This window comes from Onychomys torridus, chromosome 20 (genome assembly GCF_903995425.1).
Source record: "Onychomys torridus chromosome 20, mOncTor1.1, whole genome shotgun sequence".
NCBI classification, from domain to species: Eukaryota; Metazoa; Chordata; class Mammalia; order Rodentia; family Cricetidae; genus Onychomys; species Onychomys torridus.
Window position 1 is genome coordinate 22340144 of NC_050462.1, and position 23227 is coordinate 22363370.

A 23227-nucleotide genomic window follows, 5' to 3' on the forward strand; every position below is an offset into this window, starting at 1 on the left:
GTTTGAGGATAAACAAATTGAATTAAAACTGTCATATATCCATTACTGTAGCTGGACTTAACATTATTGCTGGGCTTCATCATGACATTGTGAACTAAAAAGAATAAGTAAATTCACATAATATCCAACTTTAATATAGGAGATTTTAACCTAAAAATACATAAAATATACACACAGTATTGCTAACAGTATCTCTAGAGTAATGATTTTTTTTTTTTGCATCTAGTTAATCAGCTAAGTATAGAAATTACCATCTCGATTCACTAGAAACAAGTTGAAGGCTAATAAGTCATTTCTTGTAGGCTTGTTTATGTATGAATCTGAGAAATATAATTATGTATATTGAAATACACTGCTGAATGTATGTCCATAGAATATGTAAGCAGTAATTTTACACAGTAATAAAGAACATAGAAGAGGAACACTTTACAGCAAGCATTTGCTACATGAGAAGGCTAGCCTTGAACTACAGTTACAGAACAATAACATTTATCTTCAAATATCCCAAAGTAATAACTCATGATATTTCCTTGTTTGTGTGACTGTGATGTGTTTGTGTATGTGTGTGGTGGTATATATATGTGTGTGTGTGTGTGTGTGTGTGTGTGTATATATACTCTGTGTGTGTGTGTGTGTGTGTGTGTGTGTGTGTGTGTGCATGTGTGTGTGTGTGTGTGTGTTTGCATGTTGAATGTGGTATGGTATATGGATATAACAAAACTTCTGAGGTCAGTTCTGGCCTTCATCCTAATTGCTCCTTGAGGGTCCAGCAAGTCTCTTGTCTCAGCATCAGCATTCTAGCTCCTTGCTGTGGTGTCCTGGAGTAGCTCACTTTTTTTTTTTTAACTTGGTTCAGCTCTTACAAGGGTCATGCTACTGTGTCAAGCATTTAGTGGGTTCTGAGGATGTGACTTCAGGTTACCAGGACTGACAAAATACTTTATGTGCTGAATCACATTTATAATTCCTGCTGAATGACATATTGCATAATTGATCTGGTGAGATGGCTCAGTGGGTAAAAGGGCTTGCCCCCAAGCCTGAAATCCTGAATTTGGTCTCGAGAACACACATCATGGAAGGAGAAAGCTGATTCTTACAAGCAGTTTTTTGAACTTCACATGTGAACCACCACACATGTGCGTGCATGTACAGACACACCACAAATAATAAATGTAAAACAATATTAAATTATTGAAACATAGAACTTTCAAAACAGGATATCTTTCTGTCATGATTTCTAGAATATATTAACTATATTAATGTATTATATTAAGACATTAAGAATATAGGAGGAGGCAACTAATCTCTAACCAAAACACATATCTATTGTCCTATTTGCTCTGTTTTCTGGATTAGAGATGGTATTCATTGTTCCACCCACAGATATGCTGTGTTTAATTAAGTATCAATATTCATTTCAAGAAAATATCTAAATAAATGATAATTATATTTTTACAATGGATTTCTTTGGTTTTAGAATTAAATTACAGATTTGGAATTTAATAAAAATTTAATAAATCCTCAAAAAGTCGATGCTTTCCTCAAGGAAAGCACTGTGCTCTAAGTACATTATTTGAACATAGAAATATTTTTGAGTGTATTGTTTCTACTTATGTATGTTATTTGGTTCTACTGGAATTGCAGTTTATTCACCTGATCTTTGACAATGAGGGTATGAATGGCGATCTTTTCAAGATAGCTTAGTTATTTCCTTTTGTACCATTCTGGAACGTTTACATACAAGCTTTTAGCCCTTCATGGTAGAAACATGATTACTAATATGATTCAATATTACTTATTTAGTCAAATTTTACCTTGACTTGGAAGCATGGATTTTACATGTCTCTGTTAAGCTACTTTTGCATGTGAGGGTAGATAAGAAATCTTGTGGTTATATCCAGCTACTTATCATACTCCTATAGCATATTCATGCTATTGCATACAGCTCTTAACACTTAAACTGGATGTGTGTGTTATAATAAGCACAGATGGTTCTATTATTCAGATGCAGTTTGCTGCTAAAAGAGTCCTATGCTGGATGTCTAGTTTGTAGTGTAGTGTAGCCTCCCTGGGCACCAGACCCACACATGATGCGCACAAATACATTCAGGTAAAACACCCATGTATAATAAAATAAATAAATAAGTTATTAGTCAAATAAATAAATAAATAATCCTGGCTCTTGAGTCGTTCCCTGTCTGTCTGTCTGTCTTCCTGCACAGCCACTCTTTGATCTGTGAAATCATGAAACAGGTGGATCTCATTAAATGCAAACTGGGATGGATCCGCTTGATTTCAACCCTTCAGTCTCCACTGAATTGAATAAATCTGTCTTAATTTTTTAATGGAGTAGGAGGCCTAGAATATTTTATTAATTCAACAGAAAATAGAAGAATACAAATGTAGTATCATAATGTAATAGTATATTAATTTATCAAGGGCTTAAGAAAGAGCACGGTATTGTTAAGGTAGCTGTTATTCTTGCGTTAGTACCCACCTCAACTCAGAACAGATTTCATGGTCTTAATGACCCTTAGGACAAACAAAAAAAAATTGTGTGAAGAAAGTTTTGCCTGGCTATTATCATCTGCCTTCTAGTCAGAAATCATTTTCTCTTTCAAATACTGATGACAGAAAGTAGAAAGCAATGTGGAAAACGGCATCCTGCAAGGGAAGCCAGGGCCGCTTTTCTTCATCTATTTACCATCAATACTGAAGAAGATTGCCTTGTCTTTCCAATCCTCTGCTCACGCTTTCTGTTTTCATAGTCGGTGACAAGGAAACCCCCACCCTGTCAGTGTCGCTAGTTCTCTGTGTGGTGAAACTTAACGTGAGCCGCAAAAAAATAAATAAATCTTGCTCGGCATTGCTATGAACCCGAAGGAATGGTCTAGCTGCCATCATTTCCCACTTCGCTGCCACTTACAGCTGGAGATGAATGGCACACCTTGGGATGACAGAAAAACTCTGAGGGGGGAAAAACAATTACATTTGCTGCTATCAATATCTGAGACTTTTGTACCAAATATAATGATAATCGTGTTTCTTTGAAAGCTTTCTGAAGCTTTCGCTATGTCAGCAACATTCTTTCTATTCATCAGGAGGTATTGACTACTGCCCTAAGGGCATGTTCAGCCTTCCACAAAGCAAAGGAGAAAAACAAATTGAGCAAGCATTAAAAATTGCAAGCCAAGCAAGTCTGATCTACAGGATGGCACGTGTCCGGGAGATGAACAGTTGGCAGTAACACTTTTTATGCATGTTTTCATTGATGTAAGGTCAAATGTTATATATATAAATCCCCATATTTAAAAGATGTAATTTGCTTTAGCATTCTGTTCATTTTAACACCCACTAAACAAAGAATATGTTACAAGTTGGTCCCTTGTGGTAGATTAATGGAGCAACATCGATTTGAATGGGGAGGGATTTATTGTTTCTTTGTTTTTTTTCCCCTCCAAAATCCTCATATGGCTATAACATATATATACTGGGGAGGAGTGTAAATACATATACTTTTTCTGTATACCATGAAGATCTGGAGAGTGAGGATAGGACTCATTAAAACTGAACAGTTTGCCACAAGTAGCCCAAATTCTAGAAACATGAAAGTGTTGTCACAACACACCTAAGCATCTGTGTTGGAGCAAACAGCCTCACAGTATGTAGTATAACTGTTCATCTGTCACTTCCTATCAGCATCAATTCTCTAGTAAATGAGTATTTTTGCTGCATTGATGAAAACTAGCAAATAAATTACTATACAGGTAGCTTCTCGAGGGAAAAATATTTTGACATTTTTCAAATACAGCTTATTTGTTTCCATGAACAATAATTTGAAGTAAAGAGTACTGATTCATACTATTCTAATAATACAATGAGTATGTCTATGTGTATATGTGTGAATTAATGAAGGCAAGCAGAATAAATTTAAGAGCATCTGTCCTTACAGCATACCATCTAAAACTTTCTGGAGTATTTGGATTTTGATATTGAAAAATCAAATAACATATTTGCAGGTTCCCAAGTACAAAGGAATTATGTAATTGGTCTTCTCACTGCCCACGATATCAACACATTTTTCCCTGACTCAATTCTTAAAATTTTGATAAAAATGGGTCTATGGCAGTTACAAAATATAAAATATTTCAATCCTGAGCCAGGCATGGTGATACACATCTTTAATCCCATTACATGGGAGGCAGAGGCAGTTGGATCTCTGTGAGTTTGAGGCCAGCCCAGTCTACAAAGAGAGGTGCAGGACAACTAGGGCTCTTACACACACACACACACACACACACACACACACACACACACACACACAGCTTGAAAAACAAAAACTAACAATTCAATTCACCATGCCATAAACTAACTATTGGCACTATTCTCAGATTTTACATGAGAGTTTATGGTATTACATGAATGGCTGAAAGAAAGCTGATATGTCCATGGGCATTTTTGTGTTTAAAGAGTATAGAGATCACATAATAGGTCTGTGCCAAAAAGAGAAGTTCCTAGGACAGGTTTTAAAAAGAATGCTACTCTATGTTGGGCATGATGGCACATGTTTATCATTGCAGTGCTCAGGAGATGAAAGTAAGATGATGGCTATCTTGTGGAAGAACTGGGCAGTCTGGTGGGACTCTTTCTTAAAAGTGGATACTTAAAAGGCAATTGATGTTCTGTAGAAAGGAAACTAAGATTTTCACAGGCTGGTATTTTACTTGCACCTCAAAGTTCAAGCATTTTGCATGATGTGAAAATCTTGCTTGTACTTATAATCACATATGCACATTGAAAAAAAAACTTTATTAGTATCTACTAACACTTATTAACTCAACACTTGGAACTCTGGTAATTTTTAAAGAAGTATTGTACACTGAAAAAATCTCAAAGTCCTGAAGAAGGATTATAGACATTCCAATATTAAGAAAGAAGCAGAAAGTATTAAGACATCTATGAAAGCAGAGTGAAGCATTAAGAAGGCTCAAGAATGTGAAAATAACCTTCTAATTGTTGTTACTAAGACAGTAAAATTTGGATGACTTAATTATTAATGGTTGCAATATGGGAATTGGGAAAGGAAGAGACCAAATGCATGTGATGCACAGTGAGAGGTAAAGGTAGAGAAGAGTGATTTTCTTAAATACACTTCTAGTTGTCAGTGCTAAAGTATATGATAGTACCAAATGGGGAATCCTAAAGAAAACATGTCTGCTTACAAAAATCATTTACAGGTAGTTTGAAAACAAAACAAAGAACTGTTGCATTGCAAAGCATCCTCCTTGATTTTCTGTATTCATTATTAATGTCCTACATATTTGTAACCATGATCAGGTACTCTAAAACCAAGAACACAGTGATTTCAACTCCACGTTAAATAGTATGACCTCCATCCACTACTCTGTGTTCATTTGCAAAAGACAGTCCAACAGTACTTTTGTGGGAGATTGGATGAAATTTCCTGGGAAAAGACTTCAGGCCCACTGTGATGATGTTGCTAGCAGAAACATGCACAGATCCCTTCAAACTATCTAGATTTCAGAGTGTTAATTTCCGTTTGACCTCAACCAAGTCTTTGCTTCATGAGTTTGTGTTTTGAAAAATTATGTTTTCTTGCCATTCAGGTTTTTGAAAACTTCTAGGACAGATATTGCTCCAAGATAGGTGATTTAAACTTTTTCCAGAAATTGATGACTCTTGGGGTTATTGTGGGACCCTTAACAATGATAGTAGAGGTGTCTCTGACTCTTTTTTTGTTCTCTTTATTATTATTATTATTGAATTTTACAATTAATTTAATTTGACATATCAGACACGGATTTCCCTGTCCTCCCTCCTCCCTCACCTCCCCACCATCCCCCCAATCCAGACCCCATTCCCATCTCCTCCAGGGCAAGGACTCCCCTGGGGATTCAACTCAGCCTGGTAGGTAGCAGGAATCTTAAAAAGTTCTTATTAATAAGATCAAACCTGAGGCCAGTTACTGGGGTGAATGCTGAAAGATCAGAGACACAGAACAAGCCACAGCTACCTCACCTTGCCAGTTCTTCAGCTGGTCTTGTTTCCTTAGACTGCAAGCTTCTGAGTCCTTATCCCAATGGCTCTCAGCTGAACTGTACTGCTCCAAAGCCTGAATGCTAAACCAGGCAAAATGTTGAACCAGCCAAATGCTTCTAGTTTCTGGTCTTCATGCCTTATATATCTTTCCACTTTCTCTTTCTGCCTGCCACTCCCTGGGATTAAAGGCTCTCTTTCTGGGATTAAAGGCGTGTGTCAAAGCCTGGCTGTTTCCAATGTGGCCTTGAACTCACAGAGATCCGCCTAGTTCTGCCTCCCTAGTGCTGGGATTAAAGGCCTGTGCTACCACTGCCTATCCTCACATTTAATATTGTGGCCATCCTGTTGTCTGACCCCAGATAAGTTTACTAGCCTGCACAATAATTTTGGGAACACAATACCATACTGGTAGATTCAGTCCAGGCAGGTCCAGTCCCCTGATCCCTTCACCCAGGCTGAGCAAAGTGTCCCATCATAGGCCCCAGGTGCCAAACAGCCAGCTCATGCACTAAAGACAGGTCCCGGTCCCACTGCCTGGGGGCCTCCCAAACAGTTCAATCTAATCAACTGTCTCACTTATTCAGAGGGCCTGATCCAGTTCATGGGGGCTCCTCAGCTATTGGGTCATAGTTCATCTGTTTCTACTAGTTTGGCTCTTTGTCCCTGTGCTTTTTCCAATCATGGTCTCAATATCTCTTGCTCATATAATCCCTCCTCTCTTGGGCTGATTGGACTCCTGGAGCTCTAGCTGGGTCCTGGCCATGGATCTCTGCATCTGCTTCCATCAGTCATTGGATGAGAGTTCTATCTTTACAGTGAGGGTGTTTGGCCATCCAATCACTTGAGTAGGTCAGTTTGGGCTTTCTCTAGACCATTGCTAGTAGTCTATTGTGGAGGTATTTTTGTGGATTTCTGGGGACCTCTCTAGTACTTTGCTTCTTCCTATTCCCATGTGGTCCTCATTTATCATGGTCTCTCTTTCCTTGTTCTCCCACCCTGTTCTTGATCCAGCTGGCATCTCCTGCTCCCCTAAGCTCTCTTTCCCCCTGACACTTGCACTTCATTAACCCCGCCTCACATCCAGTTTACTCATCTAGATCTCATCCATTTCTCTGTTGTTGGGCGATCCCTGTGTCTTTCTTAGGGTCCTTTTTACTAGGTAGCCTCCCTGGAGTTGTGAGTAGCAGCTAGTCATCCTTTGTTTTTACATCTAGTATCTGTCTATGAGTGAGTACATACCATATTTGTCTTTCTGAGTCTGGGTTACCTCACTCAGGATCATATTTTTCTAGTTCCATCCATTTGCCTGCAAACCTCATGATGTCATTTTTTTTCTCTGCTGAGTAGTACTCCATTGTGTATAGGTACCACATTTTATTTATCCGTTCTTCAGTTGAAGGGCATCTAGGTTGTTTCCAGGTTCTGGCTATTACAAATAATACAGCTATGAACATAGTTGAGCATGTGTCTTTGTGGTATGACTGAGCATATTACTTGAAGTTCTATCCAGAGCAATAAGACAACATAAGGAGATCAAGGGGATACAAATTGGAAAGGAAGAAGTCAAGCTTTCACTATTTGCAGATGACATGATAGTATACATGAGTGACCCCAAAAATTTGACCAAGGAACTCATATAGCTTATAAACACCCTCAGCAATGTAGCAGGATACAAGATTAACTCAAAAACTCAGTATCCCTCTTATATACAATTGATAAACAGGCTTAGAAGGAAATCAGAGATACATCACCCTTTACAATAGCCACAAATGATATAAAATACCTTGGGGTAACTCTAACTAAGCAAGTGAAGGACCTGTATGACAAGAACTTTAAGTCCCAGAAAAAAGAAAAGATTCCAGAAAATGGAAAGATCTCCCATGCTCATGGACAGGTAGGATTAACATAGTAAAAATGGCAATCTTACCAAAAGCAATCTACAGCTTCAATGCATCAAAATCTCTACACAATTCTTCACAGACCTGGAAAGAACAATACTCAATTTCATATGGAAAAACGGAAAATCCAGGATAACTAAATGAATCCTGTACAATAAAACAACCTCTGGAGGCATCACAATCCCTGATTTCAAGCTCTACTATAGGTATACAGTAATAAAAACAACTTGGCATTGGCATAAAAACTGGCATGTGGACCAATGGAATCGAAATGAAGACCCTGACATTAATCCACACACCTATGAACATATAATTTTTGAGAAAGAAGTTTCTGACTCTTATGCCTGCACTTAGGACTCTTTTCCTCCTACTGGTTGCCTCACCCAGTCTTGTTAGGAGAGTTTGTGCCCAGTCTTAGTGTTAGTTATTTATTTTGACACTCTTAATCTGCGAGGAACACGTCCTGAACACAACAAATCCACAGAAGAGATGTTTATTAATATAGGATAGGTTAGGAAGAGACAGACATGACAGGCCAGTGAAACACACACGTGAGTGAGAAGAGGAGAGAAGAGGAGACCTGTGCAAAATAGCACAGGCTTTTTAAAGAGTGGCCCACACATGTGTACAGGACTCCATGCATGCCCATAGATTACATGGCCACATGCGCTTTTTGCAGCCATGCAAAGCCACAGAGTCGGAGTCCTAGTCATGCGAGATGTTCTAACCTGGAAATGGCTATTTTGAACCAGAAATGACTAGGTAGTCTGCCGGGCAAGCCCAACCGTGTGGACATGTGATTTCCTATCACTTAGTGCATCTTATTATTCTTTATTTGGTTAATATCCTAGGAGGTCTGTGCTTTCCTGAAATGAAATAGAGCAGTAGTAGATCTGGGGGAGGAGTAGAGTGAGGGAAGGCTAGGGTTGGGATGTATTTATGAGAGAAGAATAAATGAAAAATTCAAGGAAGAAGAAATTGATGACTCAACAATGTAACATTGGTTTTACTGAACAGAGCATTCCTAAAATCTTTATGAGGATTATATGCACATATATCATGTACATACAGATATATATTATTTATAAAGGTGCGTATATGAAGGTACAGATATATTATCTATAAAAGTGCATACAAATTGTCCTAATTAACTAGATATTCTGCATCCATCAAATTTGAGCATGGAAGCTCATCAAGGATTTTTGATAATGTCCAGAAAGAATAATTACTTTTAAAGTGTGCTTGATTCCTCTTCCTCTTCCCCCTTTATAATGACACTTGTACAAATATGTCTTTTAAGATGAATTGCTAGATGGTTTTATTAATAAAAAACAAAAACAAAAGCAAAAAAAAAACCAAAAAACAAACAAACAAAAAAACCCTGGAACCAGATAGTAGAGTGAAAACTGAGAGAACAGAAATAGAACAAGCCAAACCACAAATTCTTACCTCTAGGAAATCCTCAGCCCAATACAGAGCTACTTCCTCCATACTCATGCCTATATACCTTTCTATGCCCTGTCATCTTACTTCCTCTCTCCGCCCAGCTCTATCACTTCCTTCCTATCTGTATAGACCTCCAGACCTCTACGGTTAACTAATGCTGGGATTATAAGCATGTGCCACCACACCTGGCTCTGTTCCCAGTGAGTCCTTGAACTCACAGAGGTCCAGATGGATCCCTGTGTCCCAAGTGGTAGGATTAAAGGTGCGTGCTACCACTGTGTGGCCTCTATGTTTAATATAGTGGCTGGCTTTTTCCTCTGATCCCCAGATAAGCTTTATTGGAGTGCACAAATAAAATATCACCATGATATTTAATAACCTATTTTATCCAGGTTATCTGAAAAATGTCAGGCATGTCACAAGTTCCCAATGTGAAGTTACAGCAGTTTAAAGGCTGGATATCTAAAAGGGATTCCACTCTACATCTGTGCAATTTATATGTACTACCACTTACAGCATGCAATTAGCAAAATATAGAGGCAAGCTTTTACAAGTCCAAAGTAAGTTAGTTTGACAACCATATTTCCTTATGATCATTTGATTCTCATTTGCAAATGTGCAGGGTTAGGCAAGCCAGCCTCTAGGAAAAAGCATTTTCACATCTTGTAGGAATCAGACAGTGATCCTCTGAGTTGGTTGCTCAGATACCCTGAGCAGCTGTCTAGAAAGTGGATGCAGCACCGTAGGCTTCCTTATTTCATGGAAACATTGCAGCCACTGCTGAAGCTTTTCTGTCTGCAGTCCAAGAGTCTCTGTGCTTCCCCCGTCTGCATTGTGAGTGAAATTATTTGGCCTGCCCTAATCATCAGTGGTCTCAGATGCTATGTGTCAAACTGGCACATCCTATTTCAATCACTGTGTACCACACTCTACTGGGTCTCTAACTTCTCTGTATGTGCCTGATACACATTCCCATGGCTTAGCAGGAAGAGATGCAGCCAAGATCTCTGGAAAACTCATCAGCATCCTCACTTTGAGCCTTGCTGTGTGTTCCTCCTTGTTATTATTTTGACAAGGAAATAACTCATTGTTATCAGTGCTACTTATCAAATGTAGAATAAGTGTAGTTACTAAAACACAGAGCAATCTGGATATTTTTCCTCCAAGAAAACACCATTTGAACACAGGATGAGAGAACTGTAGTTTGGATTTCAAAATCTGTTTAGGCCTCCCCTTTCCCTGACACCCAAATTCTCCTCATTCCTCTTCAGAGTCTCATGTCTCCTTCTCATGAAGTAGAAACTACAAATATACTGGTAGTGAAAAATAAATAAAACACTTTTGAAGAGATATAGCTGAAGTTTTATCTGGTCCTTCCCAGCCTCATGGACCCTGCAGCTGCTTATAAAATAATCACTCAGAAGCTTATATTAATTAAAATTGCTCAACCATTAGCTCAAGCTTACTACTGACTAGCTCTTACGTTTAAACTCAGCCTATTTCTGTTAATCTATATGTCACCATGTGTTCTGTGATTTTACCTATGTGCCATTACATGCTGCTCCTTGGACAGGCTGGCTTCTGCTTACTCAGCCTTCCTCTTTCCATAATTCACCTTGTCTGCCTACCCCACCTATGCTTACTGCCTGGCTAATGGCCAATCAGCATTTTATTCAACCAGTGTACAAAAGCATTTCCCATAGCAAAGAGACTTTAGATACCCATGCCATTTCATGCAGAAAAAGGACAAAAAGGCATATACTAGGTTTTGTATGTATGTTTTTGATCCACAGATCCTGGGACTTGGATAGGACAGAAGGCTGATTTCTGTACTCTGTCAGGGCTGGATGATGATCCTGCTTCTGCTTTGTTATTTTGAACTGAGATTTCTTGATTTATTTCCAATGAGAAATCAGAGACAGTTACAGAGTACCCCTCAAGGTCACCAACAGACCTCAGCAGAAATCCCCACATTACATTCAAGTCTAGAGTGTTACTTGGGTGCCTGTGATGTCATTTCAAGTTTAGGAGCAGATATACAAAGATGATTTATCAGCTTTAGAAGATAATTTACATCTTTATAATACTAATTACATAATTCTACATAAGCCAAATATATGATATTTAATATATGGGAGGAGCTAGTGGGAAGGGACATGATGGGGCTAAAGACAAAAAAGGGAAAGGGGGAAGTAATGCAATTATATTTCAAAATTAAAAGTATATTTAAAATATAATGAAAATTATGAGTATTTTTCAAGTGTTGTCACTATAATAGGAAATAAATTTTAGTAAGATATTTCTACATATTGAGACAAAACACTGCTTAAGACGTAAAGACATTATTATGACTGATGTTTTTAGGCTAGTTGTATGATACATGAAAATTTATATTATCAATGCATGTTCATTTATTTGCAACTATAGATCAAAAATTTAGTTTAACACTACAAGACTGTGTGGGATGGGTTATGCTTTTTTAAATATGGAGCGTTTTCCTATTAGTAGACTAGAGGTGGATGATATCAACTTGCTGTCTATTTATACTCAGCCTCTGCATGAGTAATGATCTTTTGGCATCTACTCAGATATAAAGCCTCAGTTCAGAGTGCAGCTCAGGCCATCAGAAATCTCCGTTCTGCTACATAGGACTCAGCTGCCTCTTATCTCTTTATTGCTCTTAATCAAGTTTCCACCATACCCTGATAACCACTAATGGATCAATGGATGTGATTTTCTCCTCCTATGATGGATAACTTTCAATTATTCTTGTTCAGAATCCAACAGAAAAATATTTAAAATATTTATATATCATATATGCTTGGTTAACCAAAGCACATGAATATATGTGATATTTGGCTATTTTCCTCCTTTTTAAGATGAAAAATCTGTTCAACCTGGACAGGGTAACCCATGGCTGATATGGAAAATTAAAACACAAATATAATAAATAAAAAAGGAGGAAAAAAAAGAAAAAGAAAAAAATGATGAAAAATCTAATAAGATTTCACTTTTAGCATTAGGTCTTCTGGAGGAAGAAAGTTGTTCACTATGTAATATGACAATATCTTGTTCACAATTGTAACATTTGGTATTCAAAAGTAATAATTATGTCATTTCATTCTTTTGTTGCTTATATTCAACTGCATTTTAAATCAACCTAAAAAGCTATAGTTCCTTGTCTTTATTGATTACTCTATTTTGTTCATCCCATTGTCACTAGCCTTTATGAGTGACTTCAGTTTTTGTATGTTTTGTTGTGCAGTTTCAACTTAGGGTTGACACTGTGTGTGTGTGTGTGTGTGTGTGTGTGTGTGTGTGTGTGTGTGTGCACATACACATGTGTAAGTGAGTGTATGTGCATATGCATGAATCTTTTGTTTTAAAATATGCTGTCCATTTGCATTTATTGGTATTACTGATTATTCCAAAACTGTTAGCTAAATAATATTCTATGACTTAAAATATTAAATATATTTTCCTATGTAATTGTTTTTAAGATTTTTAATTTGCCTAATTGGTATTTAGAAACCTTGGTATTTTTGTTTTAGTAGTTAGTGTTTTCTAAAGTTTTTAGTTATGATATTAGTGCCATTTTATTCTCTTTATTTCTGTACCTATCATGTTTCCTTTAATTTGTGTTCTTTAACTCGTACTTGTTCGCTATAGAGTGTAGATGTACACAAAAAGAAAGGTGACCTTTGCTTACACGTCAGGAGATACAGTTCATCATAGCAGGAAGGTGTGATAATGAAATGGTTAATTTACAAGTCTGCAGAAGCCTATGGCCACCTCTGTTGTACCTTGTCTATTCAGGAAGCAGAACTGAGTCAGGACCAGAACAAGGCCCTACTAATCTTTAAATGTCATCTGCTGTCTTGCTCTCCAACCACTATAGCCCGTCATGCTCCACTTACAGCATTCTAAGGCTCTTCTAACACACTTCTACAAACTCTTACACACAACCCAGTTTTAACTGATTATATTTTTGCATTTTCATAACATACAACTCTTATACTATAATTCCTGCATCTCTTTAAAAATAAAACCTACAATTAAATACAGGTGATCAACAGTAGTCTGTTTCTTGATAAACTTTCCAACTAATCCCTGGATGTTTGAATAAGAATAGATAACTTTAAGAGTTTTTTTTTCTTTCTTTCTTTTTTTATTATTATATTTGTGTTGTAATTTTACTTATCAGCCATGGGTTCGCCTGGCCTCTCCCCCAACTCCTGCTTTCCCCCAAGCCTCTCCCCTCCATTCCCATCTCCTCCAGAGCCAAGACTCCCCTGAGGTTTCAGCTCAACCTAGTAGATTCAGTACAGGCAAGTCCAGTCCCCCCCCTCTCCAGGATGTGCAAAGTGACCCTGTGTAAGCCCAAGGTTCCAAACAGCCAGCTCATGCACTAAGGACAGGTCTGGGTCCCACTGCCTGGGTGCCTCCCAAACAGTTCAAGCTATTCAATTGTCTCACTTATCCAGAGGGCCTGATCCAGCTGGGGGCTCCACAGCTTTTGGTTCATAATTCATGTGTTTCCATTAGTTTAGCTGTTTGTCCCTGTGCTTTTCCAATCTTGGTATCAACAATTTACACTCTTACAGTCCCTCCTCTTTCTTGACAATTGGACTCCTGGAGCTCCACCTGGGGCCTGGCTGAGGATCTCTGCATCCACTTCCATCAGTTATTGGATGAGAGTTCCAGCACGACCATTAGGGTGTTTGGACATCTGATCACCAGACTAGGTCAGATCAGGCTTTCTCTCGATCAGTGCCAGTAGTCTACAGTGGCTATATCATTGTGGATTTTGGTGGACCTCTTTAGCGCTTTTTTTCTTCCTGTTCTCATGTCGTCTTCATTTATCTTGGTCTGTTATTCCTTGTTCTCCCTTTCTGTTCTTGATCCAGCTGGGATCTCCTGCTCCCCTAAGCTTTCTTTCCCTCGAATCTTGCCCTTTATTACTCTCTCTGTCGTCCAGGTTGTTCATGTAGATCTCATCCATTTCTCTGTCACTGGGTGATCCCTGTGTCTTTCTTAGGGTCCTGTCTTTTAGGTAGCCTCCCTGGAGTTGTGTAGCAGTCTAGTCATCTTTGTCTTACATCTAGTATCCTACTATGAGTGAGTACATACCATGTTTGTCCTTCTGAATCTGGGTTACCTCACTCAGGATGATTTTTTCTAGATCCATCCACTTGCCGGCAAACCTCATGATGTCATTGTTTTTCTCTGCTGAGTAGTACTCCACTGCGTATATGTACCATATTTTCTTTATCCATTCTTCAGTTGAAGGGCATCTAGATTGTTTCCAGGTTCTGGCTCTCACAAACAATACTGATATGAACATAGCTGAGATTTTTTATTCAAATTGAAAGATAAAGAAATATTTAAGAAGCCTGTAAGTCAAACAGTCCATGTGCTATTTACCTACTATTTCATTGATATAGGAAGAAAAGCAGATTGAATTTGATTAGCAATACGTGAAGCAAGACAATAAATAATAAAGCAGTTCTTTTCAAGAAAATAGAGGAAATTTTAAAGAACTCTTTGCCAGGAAGATGCTTGTGACCACAGCAAGAAATAAGCTCTACATCTCTAATTTCCTTAAATAACCAAAACACTAGACTAGTGTCTACAAAGCAGTAACCTCAGACATTGGTATCAAGCAGAATTAAGTGATAAACATTCATTTTTAAAAAAGAAACAAATATAGTGGTTATGTTAGCTTCCCACTAAGAGTTTCTAGGCTATGGCTCCAGGAGACACTACTCAAGTGTGGGTTTCTTGAGCTGACTAGGTGGAGAAGAATTTACAAGCAGATGCAAGAGAAAGGAAAGAGCTAATGAGACCATAACTTCCAAGACAGACACACAGAGAGACAGCTTCAGGGGTCTGCAATGATATTTCTTTTATTGACCTGATAATTTAACAGTTTCTATGTGTGAAGGAACTAAAGGGGGAAGCTACTGATCACAATAAAGTAACAGTTTATGTTAGCAACAATATACATTTTCTCAAACAGTAAAACTATATCTCAAACTTTGGCTACCTTTTAAGACATTAGCCCTACCTGTATTTTGATGGTTGGCATCACTTGAACCCTGACTTTCAATTACTCACATTCCTTTTAAGAATGGCTAAAGTCACCACTGTAACTTTAGAACAATAAAAAAGAAGTATGGATTATGTTTGGTAACTGCCTCCCATGAGCCTTTACTACTATTTTCAAGCCATAATTCCCTGTTTTAATAGTGAGGGTGAGAAAGCAGCTCTTGTTGTATGTGGGAAGGCTACATCTAGAACCATAAGACACATTTAACTTAGACTTTCGGTTTTCCATAGTCATCAGACTGTTCCTAAAATCTTTCTTTCCAAGTTCCTGGATCACATTCACTTCCAAACAATGCTTTCATTTCAAAACTGTTCCAGAGTTTCACTTCCACCCTAACTCACCCAATCTTATAGTACTTGCTTGATTTTAAGACTTTCATGTAGACACTCTTAGGCTTTTTATTTATACAGTGTAATGCAACAGAACATAACACAACCAAAAACACAGCCCTACGCTTCAACTCCCATCTTCCTTTATTATGAAGTAAAGAGGAACTCCACGATAACATTGGGTTTAATTACATGTGTCATACTCAATACTTAAGAAATTGGGAGTAGCTAGACATGTCAAGGTAGAAGCTGGAAAATACCCCGAGGAAAAAAAGCCCATTCTAACAAACCACTTATATTTCACTAGGTATTTTAAATATGAGATGTAAAGAATTTAAACTTTGGCAAATGTTACATTAGCTTTGAGTTATAGATTTATCCCTGCCCTGGCGTCATGTTGCTGGCTTCTTCCATCCTTCACATTTTTTGTTATTTTAATGAGATTTTGTAATTGCAAGTACTGAAATTATATTAGATTGTTAAAAGAATATTATATTAAAATATAAGTTATATTTTACTACTTTAAAGAGAGTAAATTGCTCAAAACATGTATTGTTTCCTTTCTTCTATATTAATCCACTTGCTGTCTTTATAATTAACTCTGAGAAGATATATATATATATATATATACATATACATATACATATACATATACATATACATGATGCATTGATAAATTCTAATATTGCATCTGAACTTTGAAGTGAAATTTTAGCTCAAATATTTGAATGATGAGATTATACTATTCACACTCTAAATTAATTTCCAAAAATGCTTTGCCTTTTTTCCACAGGAGAAGATGTTTAAATTTTATCAAATGAAATATATTTTTCAAATGCTGGATAAAATGAGATGCTTGCGAAAACGTTCTACAGTGTCTTTCTTGGGAGTTCTTGTTGTTTTCCTTCTGTTCATGAACTTGTACATTGAAGATAGCTATGTTCTGGTAAGTTTTGGAGACATTACTTTTAGCTCAAAACACATTCTCAGTACACTTGGTGTCAGTCTACTTGTACCCCAACCTTCATATGACAAGCGGTATTCATCTGAGTAGAATTATCTATGCATATAACCTAAATATATACTTTTAGCCATATAGTGTTAACATTGTATCTGTTTTAATCTGGTTTATTTGTATTTCTTAAAAACTATATGATGGTTGATACACACACACACACACACAGAGTCATATATTGCATTATGAATATTTCAAATATAATACGCTTATATAATATATATCATATAATACAGACAGTATACACTGATTTCATATATATTAAAATATTAAGATCATTGGACTTTAATGTGAAACATATCGGATAAATAAATTTGTCTTGATAACATTATTTCTACCCTCCCTATTTTACAACTTATTGTTGAAATTTTCATGAAATTTATACCCTTTATTTTGCCACTTATCAATATCAGTATTGAACTTTTCTTATTATTTAAAAAAAAATTACCCATAAATATATTTTGATCATATCTTCCCCTTCCTCAAATCTTTTAATATCCTTTCCTCCTTCTTAGATAGCCAAATTAAAGTTCTTTAAAAAAACAAGCCCCCAACTGGGTCAGGCCCTCTGGATAAGTGAGACAATTGAATAGCTTGAACTGTTTGGGAGGCACCCAGGCTGTGGGACCAGGACCTGTCCTTAGTGCATGAGTTGGCTGTTTGGAACCTGGGGCTTACACAGGGACACTTTGCTCAGCCTGGAAGGAGGGGACTGGACCTGCCTGTACTGAACTCACCAGGTTTAAATGAATCCCCAGGGGAGTCTTGGCCCTGGAGGAGATGGGAATGAAGGGGAGGGGATGGGGGGAAGGTGGGGGTGGGGGTGGTAGGTGGGAGGACAGGGGAACCAATGGCTGATGTGTAAAATTAAAACACAAATATAATGAAAAAATAAAAACAAAAAACCCACACATTTTCTATAATATATTTGTAGTTTATGTATTGCAAATACAAAAATAAATTATACATTGGGACAAGATAATTATGTTAATTAATACTATTTTGTATTATACAAAATTACCTTGTCCCAATGTGTCATATATTTTTGTATTTGGAATACATGAACAACAAATATATTTATATTGGAAGGGTTCTTTAAATTAAAAGCAAAATATACTGGATGTATAAGTCAGTAAGAAAAATCTGAAGTTGGTGCCCTGGTTTGAGAAGTATAGTGAAGTCTTCTAAACATTGTCAAGATTACACAATTTTATTGTATGAATTTATTATAGATTTTTCTACTAAAAAGTATTATTTAACTAAAACTTTTCTATTAATATAAAACATATTACAAGTCAAATTTGAAAGGCAGTCTAAGAGGGGAAAGGTTACTTAGGTTTAAAATATGATTACTTTAAAATATTTATATTTAATTTGAAAAAAAGTAAATTACATAGAATCTTAAATACATCTTTAATGTAAATTCATTAATGGTATTTTAATTTTTTGACCATTGTAGGAGGCTTGCAGTTAAAACTGTATTTCATGATGAACTTCAGCCCATAAGTCTTTATATGGAGCTACTATATTCTTTCATTCATTAATGTTAAAAGTCATATAAAACTATATTTCAAGAAAGCTAAAATCATGACTCAGTGTTTAAGAGTTCTCAATGATAATTCAGAGGACTCAAATTATATTTCCAGCAACCACACTGTGGCTCACAAACCTTTGAAACTCCTGTTCCTGGTAATTTAATGCCTTCTTTCATGCTCCAATGGTATTTGCATATTTGCACTGCACGTATATTTATGTAGGCACACCCAAATACAATAAAAATAAATAAGTAATCATTTAAAAATACTAACTTATTTTTTTATTATGTGTTTTAATTTTATACATCAGCCATGGGTTCCCCTGTCCTCTCCCCTCCCGCCCAAACCCCCACCTTCCCTCCAGCCCCTCCCCTCCATTCCCATCTCCTCCAGGACCAAGACACCCCTGGGGATTTATTTAAACTTGGTGGATTCAGTACAGGCAGGTCCTGTCCCCTCCTGCCAGACTGAGCAAAGTGTCCCTGTGTAAGCCCAAGGTTTCAAACAGCCAGCTCATGCACTAAGGACAGGTCCCAGTCCCACAGCCTGGGTGCCTCCCAAACAGTTCAAGCTATTCAATTGTCTCACTTATCCAGATGGCCTGATCCAGCTGGGGGCTCCACAGCCTTTGGTTCATAATTCATGTGCTTCCATTAGGTTGGCTATTTGTCCCTGTGCTTTCTGCAATTTTGGATTGAACAATTCACGCTCTTGCAGTCCCTCCTCTTTCTCAACAGTTGGACACCTGGAGCTCCACCTGGGGCCTGGCTGAGGATCTCTGCATCCACTTCCATCAGTTGTTGGATGAGAGTTCCAAGACAACTGTTAGGGTGTTTAGTCATCTGATCACCAGACTAGGTCAGATCATGCTTTCTCTCGACCATTGCCAGCAGTCTACAGAGGATATATCATTGTAGATTTCTGGGGACCTCTCCAGCACTCTGCCTATTCCTGTTCTCATGTGGTCTTCATTTATCATGGTCTGTTATTCCTCGTTCTCCCTTTCTGTTCTTGATCCAGCTGGGATCTCCTGCTCCCCTAAGCTTTCTTTCCCTCACATCTTACCCTTCATTACTCCCACTCTCATCCAGGTTGTTCATGTAGATCTCATCCATTTCTCTGTCACTGGGTGATCCCTGTGTCTTTCCTAGGGTCCCGTTTTCTACGTAGTCTCCCTGGGGTTGTGTAGCAGTCTAGTCATCTTTGTTTTACATCTAGTATCCTCCTATGAGTGAGTACATACCATATTTGTCCTTCTGAGTCTGGGTTACTTCACTCAGGATCATTTTTTCTAGATCCATCCATTTGCCTGCAAACCTCATGATGTCATTGTTTTTCTCTGCTGAGTAGTACTCCATTGTGTATATGGACCATATTTTCTTTATCCATTCTTCAGTTGAAGGGCATCTAGGTTATTTCCAGGTTCTGGCTATTACAAAAAAAGCTGATATGTACATAGCTGAACAAAATGCCCTTGTGGTATGATTGAGCATTCCTTGGGTATATGCCCAAGAGTGCTACAGCTGGGTCTTGGAGGAGATGGATTCCCAATTTTCTAAGGGAGTGCCATATTGATTTCCAAAGTGGCTGTACAAGGTTGCATTCCCAACAGTAGTGGAGGAGAGTTCCCCTTGCTCCACATCCTCTCCAGCATTAACTGTCTTCTGTGTTTTTTATCTTAGCCACTCTGACAGGTGTAAGGTGGTATCTCAGAGTCATTTTGATTTGCATTTCCCAGATAATTAGGGATGTTGAGCAATTCCTTAAATGTCTTTCAGCCATTTGAACTTCCTCTGTGGAGAATTCTCCATTTAGTTCTATAGCCCATTTCTTAATTGGACTGTTGGGCATTTTGATGTCTAATTTTTTGAGTTCTTTATAAAGTTCTGAATATCAGCCCTCTGTCAGATGTGGGATTGGTGAAGAACTTTTCCCATTCTGTAGGCGGTCGCTATGTCTTGTTGACCATGTCCTTTGCTCTACAAAAGCTTCTCGGTTTAAACAGGTCCCATTGATTGATTGCTTCTCTCAGTGTTTTTGCTACTGGTGTTATATTTAGAAAGTGATGTCTGGTGCCAATGTGTTCAAGACTACTTCCTACTTTCTCTTTTATCAGGTTCAGAGTAGTTGGATTTATGTTGAGGTCTTTGATCCACTTGGACTTAAGTTTTATGCATGGTGACAGATATGGATCTATTTGTAGCCTTCTACACATTGACATCCAGTTATTCCAGCACCATTTGTTGAAGATGCTTTCTTTTTTCCATTGTACATTTTTGGCTTCTTTGTCAAAAATTATATGTTCATAGGTGTGCAGGTTAATGTCAGGGTCTTCAATTAGATTCTATTGGTGTACATGTTGGTTTTTATGCCAGTACCAAGCTGTTTTTATTACAGTAGCTCTATAGTAGAGCTTGAGGTCAGTGATCATGATGCCTCCAGAGGTTGTTTTATTGTACAGGATTCTTTTGGCTATCTTGGGTTTTTTGTTTTTCCATATGAAGTTGAGTATTATTTCCAGATCTGTGAATAATTGTGAGGGAATTGCGTTGAATCTGTAGATTGCTTTTGGTAAGATCACCATTTTTACTATGTTAATCCTGCCTATCCATGATCATGGGTGATCTTTCCATTTTCTGACAACTTCTTCAATTTCTTTTTTTCAGGGACTTAAAGTTATTGTCATATAGGTCCTTCCCATGTTAGTTACCGTAACCCCAAGGTATTTTATATCATTGAGGCAATTGTAAAGGGTGTATCTCTGATTTCCTTCTCAGCCTGTTTCTCTATTGTATATAGGAGGACTACTGATTTTTTTGAGTTGATCTTGTGTCCTGCTATGTTGCTGAAGGTTTTTATTAGCTGTATCAGTTCCTTGGTTGAATTTTGGGGTCACTCATGTATACTATCATGTCATCTGCAAATAGGGAAAGCTTGACTTCTTCCTTTACAATTTATATCCCCTTAATCTCTTTATGTTGTCTTATAGCTCTGGCTAGAACTTCAAGTACTATACTGAATAAGTATGGGGAGAGGGGACAGCCTTGTTCCTGATTTTAGTGGTATTGCTTTGAGTTTCTCTCCATTTAATTTGATGTTGGCTGTTGGCTTGCTGTAGATTGCTTTTATTATGTTTAGGTATGTTCCCTGTATTTCTGATTGCTCCAAGACCTTTATCATGAAGGGGTGTTGGATTTTGTCAAATGCCTTTTCTGCATCTAGTGAGATGTTCATGTGTTTTTTTTTTTTTTTGAGTTTGTTTATATGGTTTATTACATTGATGGACTTTCATATGTTGAACCACCCTTGCATCCCTGGGATGAAGCCTACTTGATCATGGTGGATAATTGTTTTGATGTGTTCTTGGTAATTTTTATGCCATATAATTACAATATTCCTCCTCACCTTCCCCACCTCCAAACTCTCCCAAATACTCATTCTAGCTTTCTTTCTAATTCTGATCCTGTTCTCTCATTAATTGCTGTTATGGACACATGTGCCCATGCACACATGCATGCTTACACACACACACACACACACACACACACACACACACACACACACACACTCTATTTGGTAATGAATAACCAATTAGTATTCTCTTTTTTCCCCCTAAGAAAGACAATTTCTCCTCTTCTCTGCATTATTCAGTTTTCTGTCATTCTTTGGGTAGAACTGGGACCTAGTGTGCTTTTCCCCATCCACACTAGCATATCTATTGTTATTGTCCTTGTTCAGCATATATTTTGGCATTCATGCTGGTGAGACTTCATTAGTATAGCTTGTGATATTCCTAGAAGACAGACTCTTATGGCAAACTTCATGTTCTTCTGGATCTTAAAGTGTTTCCACCCTCTCTTCCACAACAATTCCCTGAGACATAGGTACAGGAACTGTGTTCTTGCTCAGCTGTGATGCCTATGAACCACTGCAATGACAGGCATGGATCAAAACCCAGACATACAATAGTGATATGCATAGTTTTGTGGCAACCAACAGCTCTATAATTGGGCTTTTGACCCACTTTATAGCAGGGAAATCATTCCTATTACTGGAAACCTAGCCACCTGCCTGGGGCCTGTGAATTCATGGATCTTGGAGGAGAACCTCCATGGTAGTAAACCAGCATGGTCCCCAATTACATTGTAAATATTTGTCTTTATACCCAGATATAAGTATGCCTCTTACCCCTCACCAAGAAAACTTCTCTTTGCAACAGACAGAGATCATTACAGAAAAACACAACCAATCAAAATGCAGAGTTGTGTACCCCAATTTATACAACTTCTATACAAATAAATCTTATTTTTTAATATGCACTTCTAAAATGTGAATATTTATTGAAAACTGTCTCTCATAATAAAATACAATATAGTTTCTGATTAACACTTTTCCTCTTACCTCTTTCATTTTATTTTTCATAAGCTTATCTTTTTTGGGTTTTATCTTGCCTCCATAATGTCATAGTGCATACAATTTCTAAGCACAATCTCAATGTCTTTCTCTTGTATTGCTGAAACAATACTTGTAATTGTGAGAAATCAGATGAACAGAATTAGCATCTCTAGAGTTATTTACTGCATTCAATTCTCTTTTTGCTAGAAAATTTATTTGTGGTTTGAAACCATTGAAACTATAAGCATATTAATGTCTTGGTATATTTGCTTTAGTTTTAGAAAGATAAGTGACTTGCAGTTGGAAGGGAGGCATAACTCAGTGGAAGAGACAAGTACTTTACAAGGCAAACTAAATGGCAGAGGCATTGCATGCCCAATCAACATAGCCTCTCAGCTGTGAGCATCATCAAAGTAGCCACCAGGGTATATATTTAGACT

At 37.5% G+C, this 23227-nt stretch overlaps 1 protein-coding gene across 5 annotated transcripts in view; it reads left to right on the forward strand.

The window, feature by feature from the left end:
* Positions 1-23227, forward strand: part of Mgat4c (MGAT4 family member C) — a 255566-nt gene that overhangs the window by 225174 nt on the left and 7165 nt on the right. For 4 of the 5 annotated variants that reach the window (XM_036169807.1, XM_036169808.1, XM_036169810.1 and 1 more), the window contains one exon: positions 16636-16788. In XM_036169807.1, the coding sequence (XP_036025700.1) occupies positions 16642-16788 (147 nt within the window). In that variant the 5' untranslated portion in view covers positions 16636-16641. Of the gene's footprint in view, positions 1-3251; positions 3274-16635; positions 16789-23227 lie in introns of those variants that run through there. The other variant, XM_036169806.1, reaches the window with a different exon arrangement.